General features: G+C 35.2%; 1 protein-coding gene across 2 annotated transcripts; it reads right to left on the bottom strand.

The window, feature by feature from the left end:
- Positions 1-874: 874 nt before the first annotated feature.
- On the bottom strand, positions 875-26,020 carry LOC120626906 (transmembrane protein 135-like). Of its 2 annotated transcripts, none has more exons than XM_039894695.1 (9): positions 25,796-26,020; positions 20,770-20,900; positions 16,997-17,123; positions 14,663-14,814; positions 12,845-12,956; positions 6,905-7,057; positions 5,721-5,861; positions 3,902-4,068; positions 875-2,859 (listed from the first exon to the last, which is right to left on the bottom strand). In XM_039894695.1, exons 1-9 carry the CDS (start codon positions 25,964-25,966, stop codon positions 2,796-2,798), a joined length of 1,218 nt encoding a protein of 405 aa, XP_039750629.1. In that variant the 5' UTR covers positions 25,967-26,020; the 3' UTR covers positions 875-2,795. The 2 variants fall into 2 exon arrangements, with proteins under 2 accessions (XP_039750629.1, XP_039750630.1); XM_039894696.1 differs by lacking the exon at positions 25,796-26,020 and adding an exon at positions 22,870-23,391.
- Positions 26,021-26,448: the final 428 nt, after the last annotated feature.

Here is a 26,448-nt window from a genome sequence, read left to right as displayed (position 1 = left end):
AGCTATGTACGAAGTATATCTACGTGAACAAATGAGGGGGTGCGTAAAATAACCAGAGAATTAAGGACTTCAAAACAAGGATGCTCAACGAGTCGGCAGCTGAAGTGGCATAGATGGGGGAAAAAATGTTTATTGAGTGTCCATTAGAGTGGGTATCTGGAATAAGTACCAAACAACATAAAATTTCACACAATTTCACAATAACATAAAAGTTGCCCACGCGTCACAACACTATGTCGCATTATATGAAGCTCTCGAGTCGGTGTTGAGCTAATATGGTACGCCATTGGTGAAAGAAATTGGTGCCGATTCTGGTTTATCAAATCTGATAACTTAAACTACTGTATTGGTAGGTCGAATAGCAGTGCTTTCCGATAGCACTATTTTAAAACATGTTAATTTAGCTTAGATAGTGTTACAAAATGTGCGCCAATATCCTACTCAAAATACTATCCCTCTGTCTAAGTACTGTACGTACTATCTAGAGACATCGACTCGCAAAAAATTACAAGTGCTTTTTCGCCAGGGTACACACTATTTTAAATATGTTTGATGTAACTATTTAACAAACATGTTAACAATTGTGACAAAAGTTAGAGAAACAAAATTTTAATCCATGTTTACATAACGCCATAATACTTCATATAAATTTTCGTTCGTTTATGTTGTTTGCGTTATCCATTTTGAGTATTTTTTTATTACTTTGAGTGCAAATAGATTTATACTTATCTATTCATAACCTTTTGGGATACATTATATTTTAAAAATAGAATAAAAACATGTGCATTAACATAAAAGAAAACAAAAAAAAGAGTTTTTCATTTTGAATGCTTTCTTTTGTTATTTTTTTTTATATTTTCAATACATAGTTTACACTTAAGAGTAATGAAAAGATTGTTAACATGATAAGACAAGTGTAAAAAAATTAATTATAAATATCCCTACAATACAATATTCCCATAAATGTGCCCACATTGCATTATTGATAACGTCATTACACGGTATTTGTACCTATCGACTAATGGTTGACTTCCACCCTTAATCTCCTATTAACTTCTATTTGTGCTATGAAATGAATATGTGACATTGTTCCCAGAACAATATAACGTCAATGTTACATTAGATTAAAAACTAGATAAAATCTATTAATGTAATAAAAAATAATATAAAATTATAACACTATACACCCGGCAGCCGGGGTGGGTATTTCAGTGAAACACGTGTCCGCCCCGACTTCTGTGTGTTACCTCTATATTATATGTCATATCCCGAGGAGTAAAACGAATAAACTATAAAATAAATAGAAAAATAATACAAAATCATCTTTATATTGTCCCTTTACTTATGCAATATACATATTCAGTTTACTAGCCTCAAACCGAAGGTAAATAATAAAATCGTTTTTCCTATGTCATGTCACGTTTTATTAGAATTTTCATTTTAAGTTAGGCTGTAAACAAATCGAATAAGCTTTGCCATAAACTAGCTTAAACTTGATCATAAGCACCGTTTACTTATGGACTCATCTTGCCATAAGCAGCTTCAACAGAGACTCAATATGACTATAAGCACCCATTGTTTACAAGGCACAAATTATAATATAATTAATTAACATTGCGAACTATTGTAAAGAAGAATAATATTAGTGCCTAATAAATGTTATTTAGAGTCAAATACCAACAAAAATATACGTTTATTCTCTATTACCTACATTATTATCGTAACACAGTCCTGTAGGGCTAGCATGCGTACAAAGAGATAATTATCTCTACCCGTATTTTTTGTATAGCGATAGACGAGATAATAGGTAAACATTATTTGTTCGAACTTCGCATGCTAGCTCTACTAAGCACAAATTGTGACGCAAATATTGTTTATCCTCGTCATTACATTATCATTAAATAATTTAAAATTGAAATCCTTCTATGACATGTCAAATATTTTTCACTAAATACAGTAGCACTTATGAATCTAATGTTACAGAGAATCAGGGCCCATATTTATGATATTCTTTCTATTAACATGTCCCAAGCAACTAACAATGAGGAATATATCTATCTTTAAGAATTAGTCTGGCTCTATAAAAAGTGATAATTGTCTTTTACAATGATTGATCAACTAATAAGTCGATTGATGCTTACAAAAAACAATATGACCCCACTTTTTTTAAAACTGAACCGCCGCATCAAACACTCAGAAACAAGGTTTAGTCCGGTTCCGCCCTGGACTCTGTGTGTTCCGTACTTTATGTGGGTATTAGATTTTGAACATAGGTATATTCCGTTGCACTCAGATACCATTGGGGTGGAAATATTTCAATACCTTAGGTAATTAAAGCCAAATTAAAAAAGGACACTTGCCTGAGCGCTACAAATAATCAAATATTGTTGCAATTTTGTTGTACACCAATCTCTATAATAAACTTAACTGTCTTGCCTGGTTTTAAATGGTTGCCTGTAAGAGATTACAGCAAAAAGGCCGCCTCTACATTCCAAAATTTTCAATAAATTTCTTATTTTCGTTTTGTTATCTGTATTATTTTAGGTTTTGCGTGCAATAAAGGGTTCATTAAGTGTCAATTAAGTTTACTTAAGAGATTCTAAGGTCTTAAAGTAAGGCTATCCTTTTCACAGGCAGCATTGTGAAAAGGATGGCCCCATTTTTAGCCGTTTATCTATTGTACTGGTATTGAAATACATATTACCCAAAGGAGTTTCACATCAAGACACGATCGATAAAAACAATATATTTTTAAAAATGCGTCCATTTCATACGTAAATTACACCAAAATTAAACTAAGGATGGAAATCTTTGTACCTAAGGATCTTCTGTATGAAGGAGTGTTGAATTTCGTCAGCTCTGAAAGTAAATTAATTACAATTAGTCGATTTCAATGCATTCAGTGGCGGGCGCTGTGGTCTTTTGAGTTTAAATCTGAAGACACATTAAATCTTAGGATACGAGTAATAACTTCGTATTGTGTATAGACGAGCGCATCACCCGTCCAATTAGACAGAGACAGAGAAAAAAAAAGGGGGGGGGCAGTTTTTTTCGGATTATCCTTTAAATTTATTTTGAACTTGTGAACTCGTTTTGGGGTAGATAGGTGTTGCTCGTATTGGGCATGTATATTATGGTGTTGGTGTCATTCTCATAGTGGTGGGCTGTTTGTATGGGTGAGTTCTTTTAAAATGTCATAGAACTTATATGTCATAAACACAATATTTTTAAGAACTTGCCTATATAGGCAGCTAGATGCTAAGTGAGTGGCGCTGGTACTTCGGTAAGTGCAGTATAGGCACCAGTCCTTTGCGAGGCGAGATTGCGGTAGATTTGGGGAGAGAGTTTGGGGGGCATGTGCGAAGTTTCCCGCCCTTTTTGTCAGTCAATTTCTCCTGATGTTCTATATTTTAAGTTTCGCTAACTTTTATTAAACATATAGCTATATATTATATATATATACTCACATACACTTAAATCGGTTGTAATTTGTCGGAGTTATGGTGTAAAATCGGCAAACACTTTCATCCCCACTCCCAAAAGAACGGAGCTTAATGTCGGAATAAAAAGTATCCTATATTACTTCTAAAACTTCCAAAAATATGTGTACAAAGTTTCAAGGGGATCAGTTTAGTAGTTTTTGCGTGAAAGCGCAACAAACAAACTTACATTGACATTTATAATATTAGTCGGGATATATTACACTTGACGTTGGCTAATCTGTGTAAAGCCAGAAGAAAAAAGAAACTATCTTTTTCGTTTACCCGTTACAGCCGAAACATCCCATCATTATTATTATTGTGTTGTTTGTGTTTATAATTTCATTTCTGTTAGGCGTACAATAAAGTGTATTTTCATTTCATTTCATCCCACCAGAAGATATCGTATGATGAATACTTACTTCTTACTAGTGACGGTGCGCATGAGGTTGACGATGTAACGCGGGCACACGTCTTCGTGCATGACCCGCGCATGGAACAACAGGCCTTGGCATATGCAGTAGAGGAGCTCAACTAGGGGCCAGTTCTCGGGTATCGTGCCCCTCTGGTACAACCACGAGAACAGAATCTGCAAATGAATCATAAGATCATTATCATCGTCATCCTATTAACGACCCAGGGGCACAGGTCTCCTCTCTCATAAAGACTTTAGAGCATACACATAGCACGCTGCACCAATCATTCCGGTTTTTTTATTATACTAGCGGACCCGCAGTTGTTGTCTTGCCTGGTAAAGCAGCGCCACCTATCGCAACCCATTGAAATATACACACAAAATTACATCAACATCGTTCCAGTTATGTAAGAGGAATTGGGTGTTAAATTCACGTACAATACAATTATGTATATTGCTGTCGTTTATTCTTATTCGAATTTTTCTCACTCGTGAAAGTCCAGGGAAGGTTTAAGACCTTCCCTGGACTTTCACGAGTAGTTGAAGAACTAAATTAGCCAAATCGGTCGAGCCTGTCTCGTGTTTTAGTGAGACTAACGAACAGCATTTAATTTTTATGTATATAGATTATGTGATTATCATCATCATATCATCCCATCACCGGCCCACTACAGGGCACGGGTTCCACAATGAGAAGCGGTAATAACTTAACACATAACTTAGAAAAGTCAAGGTGCGTGCTGGGATTCGAAGTACTACCTACTGAGCGCTATCACCGTTTTTTATTTATTATATATAGAAAAAAAAACACACTGTTATAAGCCTCATATTTAAAGATATAAGATACGAGTGTTTTATGTAACACTAGCGTACCCAGCCCGCTTCGCCGGGCTAGATTTTGCTTTATTTTATTTAAACAATAAACTTACATCATTAAATTTTTAATTTAAGTCTCATAATATATTAAATCAAGTATTTCTCTCCGTATTCATTCTCTTCTATTTTCTTCTCGAGCGGGTGAAGATCATCATCTACACCCATGTACACCCAAAAATAGAATATCATCATAGTAAATAAAAGCTGTTTTTAAAGGTTAAAAATAGGAGTGCTCCGATCGTCACCAAACTTTACAGGATTACTCGCCAGATCAATCCGGAGATTCCCTGAAAGTTTCATTGAAATCAGTCCAGCCGTTTCGGAGTCTATACGGAACATACCCACACACTTTATCTTTTATATATATAGATTACCACACTAGCGTTTATTTACGAATATCCCGATTAAGTTGAGTTTGTACCTCACTGCAAGTTATGAGAAGTATATATGAAGATAAAACATTTTTATTTTACGGGGTAATACAGATTGTTCTTTTGAATACCAGCAAAGAGTTTCTGTGCTGTTGAAAATAGTACACCTTTTGCTAAAACGAAAATATATTTAGAATCTTCTTAATTATGGTAAATGACCGTTTAATTTGATAAAATTATTGAAGAAGCTATGTTTCTAATTCGAAAATGTTCTCTTTATATTTTTAATATAGGCTGTATACACCGAACGATGCTGAGTGAATGTCGGTTTGACTTGGTGATCGTAGTGAGAGCAATCATACATTTGTCTCCGTCGGAAATAACAATCGAGGTACGAATCGCGAGTGTAAAGCCTGTTGCCACCAAAATCTAGAGAGCGTCTTACGACACATCAATACAGTGAAAAAACAGCAAAAGTGGTCATTATTTATTAGAGTGTATTTAAAAGTTTATATTATATTTTGATCATTACAATCAGTAGAGTACAATGTACCATACTTGTTGCATAATGTAATTTACCTGCAAAGTTGATGTGACCGGCGCCAAAGCAATTGGCGTAGACGGCGAAGCTCTGAAGGCAACTCCGGCGAGGAAACCCGCGGGCAAGGCGTATAGCGCACTGTCTCTACCGTTCTTTCGGCACAGAAAGCATACTACTAACTGAAATAGAATATGAAAACAAATGAAAATTAAATTTATTAACACGAAATTCGTAATCTAATCCTATATATGTCTTCCATGAAAGAGAATGATGACAAAAGTAGTTTTCGAGTACCGAAACCCTGTAATACTGATTGTCAAAGCGAAATGGACCTAATCACAATAGCCGTAGAGTCGCAAATACCTTATTTTCTTTCTTGATGTTATTTTGACAACAACGCTTGTCGTAGAAGTGAGACGAATTTCAGCTTTCAAATTTGACACATTAATTTTAGCATTTTACTCTGACGTTACAGAAAATAGAGCACACAAACTCAATTGAATGAATGAATGATTTATTTATTTCTCCACATTACTTATAAGTATAAGTAAAATATAATTTCGCTTACGGGTTATTTTGTTACACAGTTATAATGTGGGGACTGATGCTTGAACTAGGTAAAATCTGTGTCTCTAGCCCTTTCCCCAGGATAAAATATACAAGGAATTCTGATAATAAATATTTTTATTATATTATATTGTTGTGACGACCACCCTGGCGCAACGGTGAGCGCTGTGTTTATTTTGTAGGAGGTCCCAGGCTCGACCCGGCAGAGGCAATCTGAATTTTCTCTGGTCTGGTCTGGTGGGAGGCTTTGGCCGTGGCTAGTAACCATTCTACCGACAAAGACGTGCCGCTAAGCGATTTAATTTTCCGGTGCGATGTCGGGTGGATACAGATTAGGAGTATAACTACCATACTCCCAAACAGGTTAGCCCCCTACCATGTTAGACTGCATCATCACTTACCACCAGACAGCGGCGTGCACAGGAATTTGGACCAGGGTAAGCATGGAGTATTAAAATGGCATAAAATGACAGAATTCTGCTCTACTGCCAAATGAAAATGTTAGGGTAGGCAGCACTTTTGTGCAAGTATGAAGTGCACGCCACTGTCACCAGATGAGATGGCACTCAAGGGCTAACTTCTAGAGAAATAAAACAAATAAAAAATATGATGTATGCGTAGGAAATCTGGATATCCCATGAAGGAAACTTCTTACCCTATAAATGCCAATGTAGCCTCCAAAGAACAGCCCAAGTTTGAGATGCGAAGGTTTCAATGACTTCAAGGCTTTCGTCGGTGTGAGTATCCGAGGTATGATCGTCCGCAGTATAGTCATGAGGCAGCCGACTCCAAATAACTGAGCCGCCCCCTGGAAATAATAAATATTTGTTTACTTTTTTTTCATAGTAATAATTGACGGACCAAGCCGCCGGCGCACCTGATGGCAAGTGGAAAACTTTCGCCATAAAACATAGCAACAATTTGACTGTAAATTTTCCGTATATAATTTTCCTTTATAGTCAAAAAATTATTCAATTACACTACTTTACTTTTTAACATACATTTGTTCTATTTATGTGAGGCAATGGAAATAATCCGTGTCTCTCGCCTTCTTAATTCTGTTTACAAAAACCCCGAAATTGACTTATTTATGGTAATATAAACAGTGTACGTCGCAACTTAGTAGATAAACTGTTGCATGCTAGGTTAACTTAATACTTAGTTATAGTTTGCTGCATTTTTGTTGGGTTCTATCAGGTACCCTTGTTTATATAAGACTTATCTGTGGAAACCTGTTATTAGTTTTAAGTAAACCAATTTGCTAACTATTTAGTATCTAAAACTGTTGGTTTTCCAATTAAAGAAAAATAAATCCCTACTAATATAATAAATGTCAATGTAAGTTTGTTTGTTACGTTTCCACGCAAAAACTCCTAAACCGATCCTCATGAAACGTTGTACACATATTCCTGAAAGTTTTAGAACGCCACACCCAAAAACAAAATCAAACGCAGACGAAATCGGCGGCAACAGCTAGTAAAGAATAATTCCTTCCCAGCTGGGTATATATTCGTTTTGTTACCACAATCCCATAGTGACACTTTAACCTAGTTATGGGTAATTTATTCCCAATCGTCATTAGTATATTATAAAATTTATGTATGCTAGGATTTTTCACAGAAACTCGAGTCGACTAAACCTGTGACGTGCACCTTATACATGCACAAATACACTGCCAATCCAATTTTTTATGTAACTCTTTTAAGAGGATTTTAATTGGTTTTCCATCTTCCTACATTCCAGCCAGTGGCGTGCATAGAGGGTATGCACAGGGTATGCAGATGATATAAAATAAAGAAAATCTCCAGTACGAGTTATAAATACTTAAAGGTAGAATTTTAATAACTCTTACAATGTCTATCCTTAAGTTTTTTATAACTCGTACTGGAGATTTTCTTCATTTTATTTCATCTGCATACCCTGTGCTTTTTCACGCCGGAACCAGTGGCGTGCATAGAGGTTATCTCTATGCACGCCACTGGTTCCGGCGTGAAAAAACGCGCCACTGAACACACCTAAACTCAAAGTTATTGCGAGATATCCCCAACGTGTCATTAGGTAGTTAACGTAAAATCAAAACACGCAACTGACTCTATGACGACTGTTATGGAAAATCCACAAAAATACCACTGATGGTACAATTAAACTAATTTATCCTCTTACTCAGAGGCATAACAACTTTTTTTATATATATAATATGATTTAAAATTGTAACCATCATAATTAAATTACGCATGACATATAATATGTAGATATGCGTACTATTAAATAATAATTACTTGACGGGATATTATATATTATCCTTGTAACATGTCCAAGTGACTTATTGTGACGTTATAGTTATCCTCTTCGTTAATCTCTTAGGTATGGCCCCATTTATAATTGTTCTCTTATAACACTTGACGGCCGACTGGCGCAGTGGGCAGCGACCCTGCTTTCTGCGTCCTAGGCCGTGGTTTCGACTCCCACAACTGGAAAATGTTCGTGTGATGAACATGATTGTTTTCCAGTGTCTGGGTGTTTATCTATATATTATAAGTATTTATGTGTATTATATTCATAAAAATATTAAACCGCTATCTTAGTACCGATAACACAAGCTACGCTTACTTTGGGGCTTACTTTATATTTTATTTAATACTTGTAACAGAATCAACTACAACATATATTTTCGTAGTAGTTTTTACCTGAATACGTAGTAGGACTTTATTTATGCACTTTTGAAATGTCAAGTATTCAAGTATGTCTGTTTGTACTTGAAATAAATGAATTTTGAATTAGAATTTATTGTTTCTGAAAATTACGACTCCGCGGGAATAACAATGAATGATTTTACTGCCACCTTTTTGTTTTGTTTGGTTGTTTGGTGGTTTTCAACTCAATTTAATGTATGTCAAATTAATTATCTCTATTTAAACACTTTTTGATCTCTACATTGGGAATTAACTTATCGGTGACATTTTCTTCGCCTGTCAACCGGAACTTTTAAGTCATACACACAAAGTATTATTTCGATCTTTAATACTTCACAGGCTACATTATTGATTAAATTAAGATTATTGTCAAAAAATTGCGCGTGCACTGTGCCTCACAGAGAAGGTGCAGTTTCTACCCAAAACTTCTCCATGATTATCTACATCCTTGAACAAATACCACCGTGTTAAATTTTTTCTATCGCAGATTTATAGATTATGTCCACATAAAATGTATCCTGTATATTTAATTGAATTACCAAAACACAAACATCCACACACGTTAATTGATGATGACATGACCCTAATTTAAAAGAAACATAGTAAAACGATGATATAACAATATTGTTTGTGTCCAAAAGATGTTTGGTCAAATGCGACATTAATAAAAAGGTAAATAAATTTTCTATAGACATTCATATAGGTAAATAAATGGGATGGATGATACAATAAGAACGATGACATTATATCGTCATCTCAACTCACTAGTGGCATTTTGTAATATTTAAAAGTTGACTGACAGGGGAAACTACCGAACTCGCTTTGCTAGACCTATAGAAAGTAAAATATTATGGCCATTAACTTTCTAATTATCGAGCTTTCTTTTAAATTAGAGATGGGCGAGCGGATGGAAGAGTGGGGTGTAAGTTTATATGGTAATATAGTTAACTTACAGCAACCTCGGCTATAGCAGTGTGGTGACGGTCAGAATAAAGTTGACACACCCCTCTTCCTCCTTCGGGTATCATATAAATAAATAAAATAAATATACTACGACAATACACACATCGCTATCTAGCCCCAAAGTAAGCGTAGCTTGTCTTTTGGGTACTAAGATGACTGATGAATATTTTTATGAATAGTATACATAAATACTTATAATATACATATAAACGCCCAGACACTGAAAAACATTCATGCTCATCACACAAAACTTTTCCTGTTGTGGGAATCGAACCCACGGCCTTAGACCAAGAAAGTAGGGTCGCTGCCCACTGCGCCAATCGGCCGTCAAAGCAATTAAAGAAAAAAATAATAATAATAATAATAAATATACTACGATAATACACACATCGCTATCTAGCCCCAAAGTAAGCGTAGCTTGTCTTTTGGGTACTAAGATGACTGATGAATATTTTTATGAATAGTATACATAAATACTTATAATATACATATAAACGCCCAGACACTGAAAAACATTCATGCTCATCACACAAAACTTTTCCTGTTGTGGGAATCGAACCCACGGCCTTAGACCAAGAAAGTAGGGTCGCTGCCCACTGCGCCAATAGGCCGTCAAAGCAATTAAAGAAAAAAAAAAAATAATAATAATAAATATACTACGATAATACACACATCGCTATCTAGCCCCAAAGTAAGCGTAGCTTGTCTTTTGGGTACTAAGATGACTGATGAATATTTTTATGAATAGTATGCATAAATACTTATAATATACATATAAACGCCCAGACACTGAAAAACATTCATGCTCATCACACAAAACTTTTCCTGTTGTGGGAATCGAACCCACGGCCTTAGACCAAGAAAGTAGGGTCGCTGCCCACTGCGCCAATCGGCCGTCAAAGCAATTAAAGAAAAAAAAAAAAATAATAATAATAAATATACTACGATAATACACACATCGCTATCTAGCCCCAAAGTAAGCGTAGCTTGTCTTTTGGGTACTAAGATGACTGATGAATATTTTTATGAATAGTATACATAAATACTTATAATATACATATAAACGCCCAGACACTGAAAAACATTCATGCTCATCACACAAAACTTTTCCTGTTGTGGGAATCGAACCCACGGCCTTAGACCAAGAAAGTAGGGTCGCTGCCCACTGCGCCAATCGGCCGTCAAAGCAATTAAAGAAAAAAATAATAATAATAATAATAAATATACTACGATAATACACACATCGCTATCTAGCCCCAAAGTAAGCGTAGCTTGTCTTTTGGGTACTAAGATGACTGATGAATATTTTTATGAATAGTATACATAAATACTTATAATATACATATAAACGCCCAGACACTGAAAAACATTCATGCTCATCACACAAAACTTTTCCTGTTGTGGGAATCGAACCCACGGCCTTAGACCAAGAAAGTAGGGTCGCTGCCCACTGCGCCAATCGGCCGTCAAAGCAATTAAAGAAAAAAAAAAAATAATAATAATAAATATACTACGATAATACACACATCGCTATCTAGCCCCAAAGTAAGCGTAGCTTGTCTTTTGGGTACTAAGATGACTGATGAATATTTTTATGAATAGTATGCATAAATACTTATAATATACATATAAACGCCCAGACACTGAAAAACATTCATGCTCATCACACAAAACTTTTCCTGTTGTGGGAATCGAACCCACGGCCTTAGACCAAGAAAGTAGGGTCGCTGCCCACTGCGCCAATCGGCCGTCAAAGCAATTAAAGAAAAAAAAAAAAATAATAATAATAAATATACTACGATAATACACACATCGCTATCTAGCCCCAAAGTAAGCGTAGCTTGTCTTTTGGGTACTAAGATGACTGATGAATATTTTTATGAATAGTATACATAAATACTTATAATATACATATAAACGCCCAGACACTGAAAAACATTCATGCTCATCACACAAAACTTTTCCTGTTGTGGGAATCGAACCCACGGCCTTAGACCAAGAAAGTAGGGTCGCTGCCCACTGCGCCAATCGGCCGTCAAAGCAATTAAAGAAAAAAAAAAAATAATAATAATAAATATACTACGATAATACACACATCGCTATCTAGCCCCAAAGTAAGCGTAGCTTGTCTTTTGGGTACTAAGATGACTGATGAATATTTTTATGAATAGTATGCATAAATACTTATAATATACATATAAACGCCCAGACACTGAAAAACATTCATGCTCATCACACAAAACTTTTCCTGTTGTGGGAATCGAACCCACGGCCTTAGACCAAGAAAGTAGGGTCGCTGCCCACTGCGCCAATCGGCCGTCAAAGCAATTAAAGAAAAAAAAAAAAATAATAATAATAAATATACTACGATAATACACACATCGCTATCTAGCCCCAAAGTAAGCGTAGCGTGTGATGGGTACTAAGATGTATGATTAATACTTTATGAATATAATACAATACTTATAATATACATATAACACTCTTAACAATGAAAAATCAAATAGAACCCACGGCCTTAGACCCAGAAAGCAGGGTCGCTACCCACTGCGCCATTCGGCCGTCAAAGCGATTATGGGAATATATCGGAGAACGAAAAGCAGAAACACACGGCTAAGTTTGTTGTGGGCTTCTTCTTAGACCAGGACGCGTTTGGAACCCTCGTAGCTTTAGTTTTAAGTTTACGAATGTGATTATCGCGATAATCTCACTGCCGTGTAATTCTTATGTACGCATCAAAAGTGCCACCTATGGGCCTACTTGAATGACGATATTTTTGACTTTGACTTTGCCTTTGAACATCTACTACGATAACCTACACGTCTGCCCCACGCAATCCTTTCCGTTCCTTTCCTTTCCGAGAAGTTAAGACTGTTATAGGCCACTGCTCGACTAAAGACCTCTCCGTAGACCTTATTTATGATTAAAATGAAACTTACCCTAAAAACGTAGTTTACGCAAGGTCCTTTGTGAGGGCACGCTGGACTTTTGTCTTCGATGCCTTTCACTGGTTCTCCAACTTCCTTGGAAACCCGCGGAGGTGTGAAGAACCTTAAAATATATGAATCGTCAATTTAGGTGACGAATATTCTGCTTCTTAAAAAAAAAATTACAAATTATTACTTTATATAGAGCCAAAGAATTAGTCTGGCTCTATAAAATGTGTGTAACCCCGGGGCGTCGATAAATTACGTGAAGTGTTTTGTTTTTTATTTTCTGTACCTCCCTCCCCCCTGGTGTGATGTCGTTAGATTTTATTAAACCCCCTCCCCCATCGACCAATCTCACGTGAGATTTTTCAAAATGTTTCTAAGGTAAACGCGTTGGACTGTTATTGTAAAAAGAAAAAAAAAATTGCTTCGTGCTTTTATTTAAGCATGAAATTAATCATGTACAATCTGGATTAAATGGACCAAAATAATATAATTGTTTTTTGTTTCAATCAGAAAAAAAAAGCGTGGTATTTGCCGAGATAAAAAATATTAGCATTCTACCCCTTCTCTATAGTCTATATAAACTATAAGTGTGGGAAATTTCATACTCCCCCGTCGGCGCAATTTTAGTAAAAGGGGTACAAAGATTTTGTTGCAGGTACATATAGATACTTTTTTTAGTTCTACGGGAACGGTGCCTGGGTGTATTACCGGGAATGCTGATGTACACCATAGGTGTAAATATAGATCCTGAAGATTCTACACTTCAATGCCGCCTATCTCCCGAGTAGGAGAAGGATAACACTACTCCATTTAATCTGTCATCTGAAAATTATGTTTATTATATGTATATTATTAATTTCCGGAGATGCCAAAATGTCATCAAAAATAAATAAATAATTCGCCTTTATTTTTGTTATTATGAGCAGATTTTTCATTACCATAGCAAAAACTATAATCTCACAAAATAAATTTAGAGCTAAGGTGATAAAGAATGATATGACTACGATAAGGGCATCCTTAATAATTGAGGTAGGTATAATTTGCGATTAACTTTATTTATCTTTCATGGCTACATGGATATCTATTGAAAATTAACTTAGTAAACTACAAATTTCAATACATCATTGTATTAGAAATACCTACCTACATTAATGCCTTTATATCACGTCATATACGTAACTTCCTTCTCTTTGGATTTCCTATAAATTTTCCCACATTTCAAACAACGGAGAAGTAATTTTTTGAATAAGAAACATCGCGTATGACGTATCTGAATAAAATCTGTTCTTTCTAATATTGCAACTCGCTCTAACGTATGATGGCGTCCCTGTCACTCACCAGAGCCTGAGAATCGCGAACCATAGACTAAAGATTGTACAAAAAAACCTTCAAAAACTGGATTTCATTACCCTCGCTACACTCAGGATTCTAGATGCAACACCTTCGCTACGGTCGAGAGTTACTCTAAAATCCCTCATTTGCTTGGGATTTATCCCGGCGCCCGTAATGAAAGACATTGCTTTACCCACTGATTGAACTATTAAACAACAGTCCATTTATTTATATTTTAGCATTTCATGTCCTTTTTTATTCATTATTTAAAGCGCTAATCTGTCCGGTCCGATTTAAAAAAACCTTTTTAGAATTATAGTGCGTTTGTAAGTCTTTACCTCTAAGGGGTAAGGGGGTTCGGGGGCAACCCGCTAGAATTTAATAAAGGTCGCTAGAATGTAATTATGACCCACACCAATTCAGAATTCAGTCGTCCGAAGTACATACATACTTTAACCTTATAGCATATTTATGTTTGAGTGCACTCACCAGAACAAAGGCGTCCGTTTGCTGTTCTCTCTTTCCAATCGCATAAGGTAGAACAAGGCGGAGCTACCGAGCATGAATATAAGGGTTTCGCGACCGACAGACCGCCGCAACCAACCCATATGGTCTAACATACGGGCCCAGTACTCGAAGACCTAAAACAAGCCATTGATATCTTGGGGATGTCTCTTAAAAAGTTCAAAGTTTATATTAAACGTAAGCTTATAGAAACTTCCTATTATAGTTTAAAGGACTACGTAATCGATAAAAAAGCTTGGGTGTGAATGATTGCTCTAACCAGGTTGCTCTTCTAATAATTTTAAATGACAATGTGAGATGGTGATAACAAATAAAAACACCCGGCTAATTTTGTTGTGGGCTTCTTCTTAGACCAGGACGCGCTTGGAAACCCTCGTAGCTTTAGTTTTAAGTTTACGAATATGGTTATCGCTATCATCTCACTACCGTGTAATTCTCATGTGCGCATCCAAAGTGCCACTTACTTGCCTGCTTGAATAAAGATAATTTTGACTTTGACTTTGACAAGTTTCTTTTACTGTTTTCCACCATCATCATATCAACGATTAAAGTCCACAGCTGGGCAAGTCTTTTGTAAGGATACCCAAATTTTAGACGCATGTAACCAGCGACCTCCTGCTACTCTCGTAATGTTTTATATACACACCACGAAAAAATATCTTATATGAAGCGGTGATAGCCTAGTGCTTTCCTTTCGTGGAGATCGAGTTCGAGCCCCGGCCACTCACTTTTCGGAGTTATGTGCGTTTTTAATTGAAGCAATTTGAATGTCAGTTGTTTTAAACGGTGTAGAAAAATTGCAAGCCTGACAGTTCTCCATAATTTTATTCATTCATTCTCAATGGCGTCTACCAATCCGCACTAGGCCAGCGTGGTAGACTGCGGCCTAAAGCCTTCTCACTCTGAGAGGAGACCCGTGCCCTGTAGTGGGCCGGTAATGGGTTGATATGATGACCACGAGCGAGAGTATCCTATTTGGACCAGAGCTTAGTAGTAGTAGAAGCTTTCAGTGCCAGTACTCCTCATTTTAGAGAAATTCTACCGCCATGCTTATTTCCGTCGCCAAGCAGCATTCTTCGGTCGTAATCGCTATTATTGAATTTGGTGATACAAATAAATAAATCCCTACTAATATTATATCCCTATGTAGCGCTATGTAGCGATAAGGCCGCCAAATTGTATACTTTTTGTTAAATTTTTTACTTATAATTTGTTATGTTTATGTGGTGTACAATAAAAGTGTATTCATTCATTCATCCCTACTAATATTATAAATATCAATGTAAGTTTGTTTGTTATGCTTTCACGCAAAAACTACTTAACCGATCCTCATGAAACTTTGTACACATATTCTTAGAAGTGTTAAAAGTAATATAGGATACTTTTTATCCCGAAATTAAGCTCAGTTCCTTTGAGAGAGGGGATAAAAGTGATTGACGATTTGAAACCATAATTCCGACAAATTATTACCGATTTAAATAATTATTTGTGTACTATAGAGGTTATAATATGTGTTCAATTTTGCCCAAACTTTGTGTAGATCTGATAAATGTGGTTGGAGATAGAGAACATAACTCCTCAGTTGACAGCAGCAAACCCCTCATTTAAGGCTTAGCGATACTGAATATTTTAATTTTTTTTAGAACTACAACTAAATTGAATGCCACATCAAAAAACAAAATTAAACGCAGACGAAGTCGCGGGCAATAGCTATAATAGTAACAAATAAATATACTACGACAATACAGTTATCGCCATTTAGCTTCAAGTTAAGCGTAGCTTGTGTTATGGGTACTACGATGAGTGATGAATATTTTTGATATACATATAAACACCCAGACACTGAAAAACATTCATGTTCAACACACACACATTTTCCAGCTGTGGGAATCGAACCCACGGCCTTGGACTCAGAAAGCAAGGTCGATGCCCACTGCGCCAATCGGCCGTCCAATAGCGGCCAATAAGATAGACTTATCATCACAATATCTACGTTCGTGGGGGTGCAGCCTAAGCTATAAATCCCTGTATCCTGTTGGAGATCTTTCTCTCCGTGGAAAAAGTCTGTCGTTTTCGGGAATCCATACAAAAGATATTTTATGTCCAGCTGTTGACGTCATCGTTTGAAAAGAGGCTAACAGCTACGGGCTTGTGTAGTATATTGTTGTGCACTGCTGGGTAGTGTGACACTAGTGGTCTCTTAAATCCATTTCATAATCAACAAATTTACTTTCCTCACCAAGTGTTGTGGCAACCCAGACAGTAATAAAATGAACGCAGCGTAGTTAATATACTCACCAAATTAACGAAAAGGTTGACAACCATAACTCTTCTGTACGGCGGTTCGAAGTAAACAGCCACACCGCTGACTGTACAAGGAAGTAAGACTGTTGTGTAATAATTGAATTGGCTAAAGAAGAGTTTCCTGTAAACAAAATTATAACATCAGTGTCTTGAACGCTTAATTAGTTACTTGGTGGCATGTTTTCGTCGGTTGGTAACTTAGTCACGGCCAAAGCTTCTGCACGGCTAGCTTGGGCAGGAGACAATTATATCCTATTATTATATCCTGGGGAAAGGTTAAAGAGGCCGACTCGCGCAGTGGGCAGCGACCCTGCTTTCTATATTATTCATTAAAATATTCATCAGTCATCTTAGTTCCCATAACACAAGCTTAATAAGCTGCACGATTCACTAACTTTTTCAATTAGTTTCCAACTCGGGGACTTCATACAAAACGCATAATTTTATCATCAGCATCAGCGCTGTGAATTTAAGTAGGTCTCGGGTTCGATTCCCAGCAGGGGCAACTTGGGAATTTATAATGACTTAATTTTTCTGGTCTGGTCTGGTGGGAGGCTTTGGCCGTGGCTATTTACCATCCTACCGACAAAGACGTGCCGCTAAGCGATTTAGTGTTCCAGTGCAATGTCGCGTAGAAACCGTTTAGGGGTATAACTACCATACTCCCTAACAGGTTAGCCCGCTACCATCTTAGACTGCATCATCACTTACAACCAGGTGCTATTGCAGTCAAGAGCTAACTTATAGTGGAAAAAAAATCTTGTTGTAAACTTAACGAATATTTTTATGGGGATAAAGGGTTACTGAATATGGCAACAGCTCACTGAGATTTTTTTTTTAAATATATATTAATTCCCCAATGACCTCTGCCGGGTATCGAACCCGTGACCTCTAACTTACCACAGTCCTAAACACTGCGCCAACGACTCATAGTAATAGTATTGAGACATCCTTAATTTGCCTATTCTAAATCATACTTACTAACCACTGAAAGTAACAATAAAATTGCTTACATAATAAGACAGATAAGAGTAAATTGACTCCATGTACAATCTAACTTTCTCTTCACTACCTACATGTATGCTAAATTACCTATATGTATATATGATATAACTAACCATGACCGATGCCTCTCGCCAAACTAGTAGGTACCATAATATTGTTTGTCAGTAATCTAAAAAATTTGGAAAATCCAAAAGTGGACGACTCATAATGCTCATTTAATTATCAAATATTGAAAAAAAAAAAAGAAAAAAAAAAGTTTCAAAACAGCTGTACTAGGAAAGTGATGCACAGGCGCCCCTGGTGGAATAAAATGTACATAATATCTATAAATATAGATATATCACCATCCATGTTAATTTTACATGGATATATATATATATATTGCAGTTAAATATATATCCATGTAAATTTATAAACAGTCTGTATAAATATATACAGTCTTGCAGTTTTCGTTTTTTATTAATTGCAAGTAAACTACACTGAATTAATTAATCATTCGCATTCAGTGACCTACAATCGTCGATTAGAATTTAAAAAAAAAAAATTTAACTCAAATAATGGATTTTTTCGCAAGTTAGAGAGTTTTCGGGTTTCACACATGACGGACAGGAAATTTTTTTGACCTATTTTGGTGTTTTTTTCCAATTCTATTGCAGTAAATCAATTTTTTAAAAGTATGGAATTAATCTCCATTAAATTATCTCGACAATAGTATGCAAAATGTCTTAATTCCGTGAACTAACAAGGCTATAATAATAAAAATAGCCGCCGAAATGAGGCAAAAAAAATTTTTCTATCGTAAAGCACTCTCTGATGCTTCGCATCATGAGTCGTGCAATTTATATTAATATTGCCTGTGCAATCTCAGCTGAAGCCTTAGTACTATATTTGCTTGCTCAAAATGCAGGAGTCGTTTTCGAATATCAAATTCTGTATCGTCAAAGTGAACTGGCTCTTCTTGTTTTCAGAGTCGCAAATCCTGAATTTCAATTATTTTACAAACGTTCTGTGAAAAGTTCGCTAAAGAATTGCAGGAAACTTTGTTTCATACGCATAAGATCCATTTTACTACGATGCTATTTCCATACTCGAAATCGACTACACGATTGCCGTGATGGCAACGGGCTAACATGTTAGGAGGTATGGCAGTTATATTCAAACCATAATAAATCTAATCGGTTTCTACGCGCCATTGTATCGAAACGCTAAACACTAGCCACGGCCGATGCCTCCCACAAGACCGTAGAAGATTCAGTATTTTACTCACTACTACTGTTTCCCGGGGTATTGCCGCCGAATTTGCCAAGCGGATACCTTACTCATGCACACCGCTAGCGCACTTCCCGTAATTATATTTATACATCATCTTTTAAACTAAGCGACCAAAATATAAGCAGAAGAAAAAGTCTTTATTTCACATACAAATAGAAAGCCAGGTTAAAAAAATAAACGATAATACTAAACAAAGGCGGCCTTATCGCTTGAAGCGATCTCCTGGAACAACCTTTGGATTAAGAAACATATTTCCTAATTATAAACATTACTTATACAATACATACTAATACTACATCTATATAGTGAAAAAATATATATTTATATATATGGGTAAAAATATCCAATAATTTATAATAACGGCAAATTTTATCTACATAAGATTAAAATTGGCTTCACAAAATTTTGTTTGTGGCACAGAACTTTTTCTTGTTACAATATTTAATAATGAGGAACTGAAACTGGAGGATACGACAGTTTTTCTAGGAATAACGTTAGATTCTAAACTTCAATGGGGCCCTCATGTAAATAATTTATCGAACAGGCTTAGTTCTGCTGCCTATGCGGTAAAGAAGATACGCCATATGACCGACGTAGAAACTTCGAGACTGGTATATTTTAGTTACTTTCACAGCATTATGTCATATGGAATTTTACTTTGGGGTAATGCTGCTGATATTAGCACTATTTTCGTGCTGCAGAAGAGGGCTGTTCGTTCTATCTACAAAATGGGTCCGAGAGAGTCATTGAGAGATAAATTTAAAGATTTTAAAATAATGACAGTGTATAGTCAGTACATATTTGAAAATTTAATGTACATTCATAAAAATATTTCTAAATTTAAGAAAAAATGTGACTGCAATAATTTAAACATTAGAAGTAAGAATAAACTTACAGTGCAATATACTAGGTTACATAAAATTCATAATTCGTTTAAAGGAAATTGCATACAATTCTACAATAAACTACCAAATGTCATCTTGGAGATGTCTCTTAAAAAGTTCAAAGTTTGTATTAAACGTAAGCTTATAGAAAAGTCCTATTATAGTATAAAGGACTACGTAAACGATAAGCTTGGGTGTAAATTATTGCTCTAACCAGGTTGCTCTTCTAATAATTTAAAATGACATTGTGAGATGGTGATAACAAAAAAAAAAAAAAACACCCGGCTAAGTTTGTTGTGGGCTTCTTCTTAGACCAGGACGCGTTTGGAACCCTCGTAGCTTTAGTTTTAAGTTTACGAATGTGGTTATCGCCATCATCTCACTACCGTGTAGTTCTTATGTACGCATCAAAAGTGCCACCTGTGGGCCTACTTGAATAAAGATATTTTTGACTTTGACTTTTGACTTTATGCGTATGAATAATGTTACGGGCATAGACCGAGATGTGAATGTGATGACACAACCTCTGCTGCCTTTTATAAAAACATATTCTTTAACGGCACAGAGTATCGGAGTATACCGTGATACTTAGTTATTATAACTTACCTAAATATACAGTTTAATGTCACAAAAGAGCTTCCAACAGTTAAACCAAATATACCAGATTTCAAATATAGTTTAAATTGTTCGATAATTTCTTTTTTGCCCAATTTTTTACCTCTCATAAGTATTTGTATCTGTAAATAAAACAACATATTAGATAAATCTTTTTCAGTGGTTAAATTAAAAATAAATTATTAAAAATTATTCTCTGCATCATCAACTAATGGGACAGGATGTCCATTAGTTAATGATGCAGAGAATAATATTTAGATTAATTTTATCCATTCACTGGATATGGATCTATTGCATTTGTTGTTCCTAACTGATTTCAACACCCCTGATATTCAGTGATGGGTGTGTTCATGACCATCATTATCATCATCAAAATCAACATTAGCAACAGCAATAATGTTGAAATAGGTTAAAATTCGAATTTGTTCCCATTTGCTACCACACATACACACCGGATCATAATATTTTTACCAAAAGGCAAGTCTCTGTTAGGTCCTACCGTTGATTTATATATTAATACTGATGATAAAACTAATAACTGCTGTGACCCATACAGTTGCAGCACTAGCACTGTATGTGCAGCAGTATCTTAGATATAATACTTAGTTAAAATCTCTTAGCACAGGAAAACTTGCTATTGATAAAAATGAAGAGACATTCTTTAAATAAAGAATAATATGCTGCAATGTGAGTTGCTATACTGGACTAATAATTCAAGAAAACAGAACCTTAAACCCTAACTCTCAGCCTCAGCAAGGTGCACATCAAATTGTGTGGAGACATCATTATTAACTAGCCCACAACATTGCATGGGTCTCCTCCTAGAATAAGAGGATTTATGCCGTCCACTAAGCCAACCCAGTACAGATTAATAGACTTCCCACACCTTTGAGAAAATTATGGAGAAACTCTCAAGCATGTTGGTTTCCTTAAAATGTTTACCTTGACTGTTAAAGCAAGCAAAACTTAATTGCGTATAATGAATATAACTCCAAAAACTATGAGGTGCATACTGAGGATCAAACTCAGTACCCACGAATAAGTGAAGCCAAAGTCTTAGCTGCTAAGCTTCCACTGCAATAGCACTTCATTTTTTGTATACAAATTCACTGGATAAGCCCCCTATGGAGCTGTGAGTGTTTAATATAAGAAGGGATCCTATGAGAAAAAAGGTATTGGTCTAGCAATGAGGCAATTCTATGTAAAAGTATTTATAATTCATTATGATTTTAGTTTCATAGGTAGGTAATTAAATTATTAGTTATCAGAAAAATATGTTATCTTATCATACTATTCATAATTTAAGGAGTTGCTAAGCAATTTTAGTCATAATCAGTCAGAAATAAAAATAGTTATTATATAAATGAAAACTTAAAATGATGTTGTACTACTGCATCAATTACTAAATATTCAACTAAGAATTTAAATATTCATTATTGGTATATTTATGAATTACTACAAGCTAACATTTTATTAAAAACCTGGCATTTCTGCAGTGGTTGTCATTTTCTGTACATTGATTCAAAAGAAAATGATTAATGAAGAATATGCACTCTAACAAAAATATGAATGGAACCTAGTTAGAACTACAAACTGATTACTCTTGGTTATAACTGTTACTAGATCTTCTCCAGGGTTTCACCTGCATTAACTAAGAGCTGTAACATAATGTTATTCAGCATACTTTGCTTCTCAACCCATTTAGTCATATCACCTGCCTGCACTGTTACTTTGTTTTTACTTAATATTTTTATGACTTTGTTTCTTACTAGGCTCATAAAGGTTGCTGTGTGATGCTAAATAGCCTATTAACTTCATCTATACTAACTTAGATCGAGATTTGGGCTATGAAATGCAGAGAAGTTTTTTTTATAGCTATATTTGACAGACCAAGTGGTTCGCACATCTGATAGTAAGTGGATATTTGGCCTATGAACAGAGCAAATTGTTCCGCAGCATGCATAGAACAGGTCCGTCAAAGTGCTACAATGGTTTTCAAATGTAGCAGTTACAAAGATTAACAATTCATAAGCTTTAATTTAATACAGTAAATGGACTATCATCTTATAAGTAAATCAAAGAACAACTTACAAGGTAAACCATAGCATAAAACTTGTAGCTTCCTTTTATACAACTCAATAGCATAGTACTGGTAGCATCACTACATTTATAGGTCCAAGGATGGATTAGTGTGTTGCATTCGCAGGAACTGCATGCCTTTTGAAACCAGTGTTTGCTCGCTTCAACCATTATAGAAAATTTACACTGTTCTGGAAAATCACGTCCTTAGTACAACCTGTAGTCCCACTTTACTTAAAGAACACTGGCTTTGTATTCACTAAAGTATCATTGGGTCAATAACAACCGTCAAGGAAGGAACCCAATCGTGAACTAAAGTCTTTAGTCTTGACTCTTGACTGTTGAACTCTGTTATTTGTGAATTATTGAGTGTTATGGCCAGTTTGCTGTTTCATTTTGCGAATGGGTATGTGTGGAAATAACGCAACAAAACGCTAATTAATTGAGACAGGAGGATATTCAAGGGATTTCCTTAATATAAACTAGTTGCGTTATATGACATTCGTGACCAAATCAAAATCAAATAATGGCAAAGCAAATGGCATTATAAATCTGTCACAAATCACTATTGATGACAAATGTCAAATGCCAAATGTAAGTGCTGCCAGAAGCTTCATTGAATTTCCCCCTTATTAAGCCCAGCATAAAGTTTAGAAAAAAAATAAACGACAAAAATTTTCTGTTTTATTGAAAAGGCAACTTGAAAACTTATATCTAACTTATTACATTATTAATTAATAAAGTTCACATATCATGCCCGCTTGGAAAGCTGAATAAAGTACGGTTTGTATTTTAACGCTTAACGGATTATACGGCCCACAATATCCCAGTCATTGTGTAATATCTGTTGAAACTTTTTTCCACTCAAACTCCATGGCCCCAGGGTATCCACGACAAACTTGACAAAATAACTCTCTATTAAAGGCATACTTGCGCCACTTGACGTTTGCAGCCAACTCAGCTATAGCGTCTATATTTATTATTATTCAACTACAACTTGAAAGCAAGCATCTCACATGGTGAGATGGTGACGAGTTAAAGTTGTCCTTCATTCCAAATACAATTTCAAGCCTATTTTTCATGCTTTACTCAACCAATTATACATTGTTATTCTGTAGAAATTCATTCCCAAATACTCTCAAAATAAAATATGAAGTTGCAACATGGTGTCCCGCGCATATAAAAAAACGCGTACTTTTACGCCTTGTATTCAGATAATTCTAATCATAGTACTTCGACAACTTCTAAAAATAACAAAATTGCAGGGAAATACTATAATCTAGCAACATAGAACTCATGTTGTCAAACAGAAATCTAAGTACAAACTGTTTAAATTCTGATCTCTATGGTAGCGGGGTTACATTAAATTGTAAAGCGAAGCTTACACTGTCGAAATACTATTACTGTTGAAGAACTACTTAAAATTATGCAACTAGTTGTTTACGGCGATTTGGTTGGTGCTCTATTTAAATGTATTTTTCATATCAATTTGGTATTTCTGTTTTCTCCTTAATTGTCTTATTTTTTTTTTATTTTGTATTATAGAATCTTCATATAGCGTACATCGTAGCTTTAGGCTTAGTTGGCGAACGAAGAAATCTCCATCCCCTTACAATAATGTAAACATTTATGTATGAACGCTTCATAAGAGATAGCCTATGAATAAAGAATTATTGAATTTGAATTTATATTTTATACAGGCTGAAATAATTAAGGTTTTGTTTTCAAAGTATTATTATAAGGTTCCAGTCGTATTTAAGGAAAATTTCGATAATTACGGATTACAAGATCCTGTTTTCATTCCCACCCTAGGCCAATTGACAGATATTGGGTTATTTTTTCACAGTATCTGCTCGAATTTGCGATATTAAAGGTTATTTGCGTTATATAGCACATTGAACCATCAGTCCCAGTTATTCAATAGTTACAATCCCGCCAACCCGCACTGGAGTGAGTTACTTAACAAACTAACTGCAATATTATATTGTTCTGATTAAATTGTTTGATTTAAGGCGATACTTTACCCGAAAAATAAACCGTCTGACATCCTGACACAAAAATCTAGACATCTTTGACATACCCAAGACATGTGCATGTTATGCGCTAACATTCGAAAGCTATCAATACAACAGTACCTTACAATCTAGGAATATTTATTTTTCTAGATTGTGAGGAATTATGTTTATTACAAATTAGTTTGTGACAGTAATAGAAAATAAAAGCATGAGAAAATCGATTTCAAAGGTTACAAGTTATATAAGCGTAGTGGATAGTTTGATCTCCAGTAGGTACTTATAATTATTCGTAGTTATGTGTAATTGTTTATTCATAGTTGTGTAGTTGTGTAGCTTTTTGTGAGGAAACCGCACGCCTGAGATTTTTTTTATAGCAACTGCTTGGTTCATAATACTATAAAATGTATAATGTTTAAAATGTATAACATCGCCTATAAACACAGCAGCACTTCGCAGGGTATGCAAGACACAAGGACTGTAAAGTGCCGCCATGTATCCATCAACCTGAGGCTTAAGTGTTAAGCCTCATGTGCAACAATACCGGCATCCACGCCCTTCAGACCGGAAAACAGCTTTGCAACAAAGCTGTTTAGTGGCAGAAATAAGCATGGTGATATTACTTCTCTAGACGAGCTCTGTTATAAAAAGCTCTACTACTGCGAGTTCTCCATACTCTTCTAAAAGGCACGTGAAGCCTATCAATCTGCACTTGGCCAGTGTCGTGGACTACGATCTAAACCCTTCTCATTCTGAAAGGAGACCCGTGCCCCGTAGTGGGTTGGTAATGGGTTGTTAATGACGATGATGATAATAAGCTATATTGCCTTACAGCTCAAAGCCATATTTTGGTTCAATCCATCTTAACATTTTGTTGTGACATTCAATAATTTAAAAAATATTGGCATATTACGAAAAATACTCACAAAACTAAGACAACACATTGGAAACCAAAACATAAAATTTCCTTTCAAACACGCTTGAATCATAACTGCAAAAGCTTTCACACAACTGTCAGTCCAGGGATGCACTAATTCTGCACATCCATATTGACAAACACCAGAACGGTCCAATAAAATCTTACTCACTGCAACCATTTTAAATTGTTATTAACGTTAAATTAAAAATTTGATACCAATTACCACTTTTATCGAGCATTTCAATTAACTAAGTGAGTTAGATTATTCGTGTCTTCATTTTACAAGAAATACTAAAACACAAACACAGTCAATTTCTTAACAAATTTGACCATTTACTGCACTGAATTTAATAAATTATATTGAGATAGTTTAACAATACCTATTGTTTCATCGCCGGATCATTAGGTCAGTCAATGCATATTTTATAACCTCATACATTTTAATTCCTTTGTTCAACAAATATTATTGTGTGTTATTTGTGAGATTCCTACACTTATACTATAAATAAAAGTTTCGTAATTACGAGAGTTTAATGTATATACTACTTATTTATTATTAAAAATTAAGTACTTAGAAAATAACATAAAACCAGAAATAACTGAATTGAATAATTTAGCTAGTCTATAATGCAGTAGAATATATTATCTGCTGCAGTCACC

Source organism: Pararge aegeria, chromosome 10, assembly GCF_905163445.1.
Source record: "Pararge aegeria chromosome 10, ilParAegt1.1, whole genome shotgun sequence".
Classification (NCBI taxonomy): domain Eukaryota; kingdom Metazoa; phylum Arthropoda; class Insecta; order Lepidoptera; family Nymphalidae; genus Pararge; species Pararge aegeria.
This window is presented reverse-complemented; position numbering and strand designations above follow the sequence as displayed.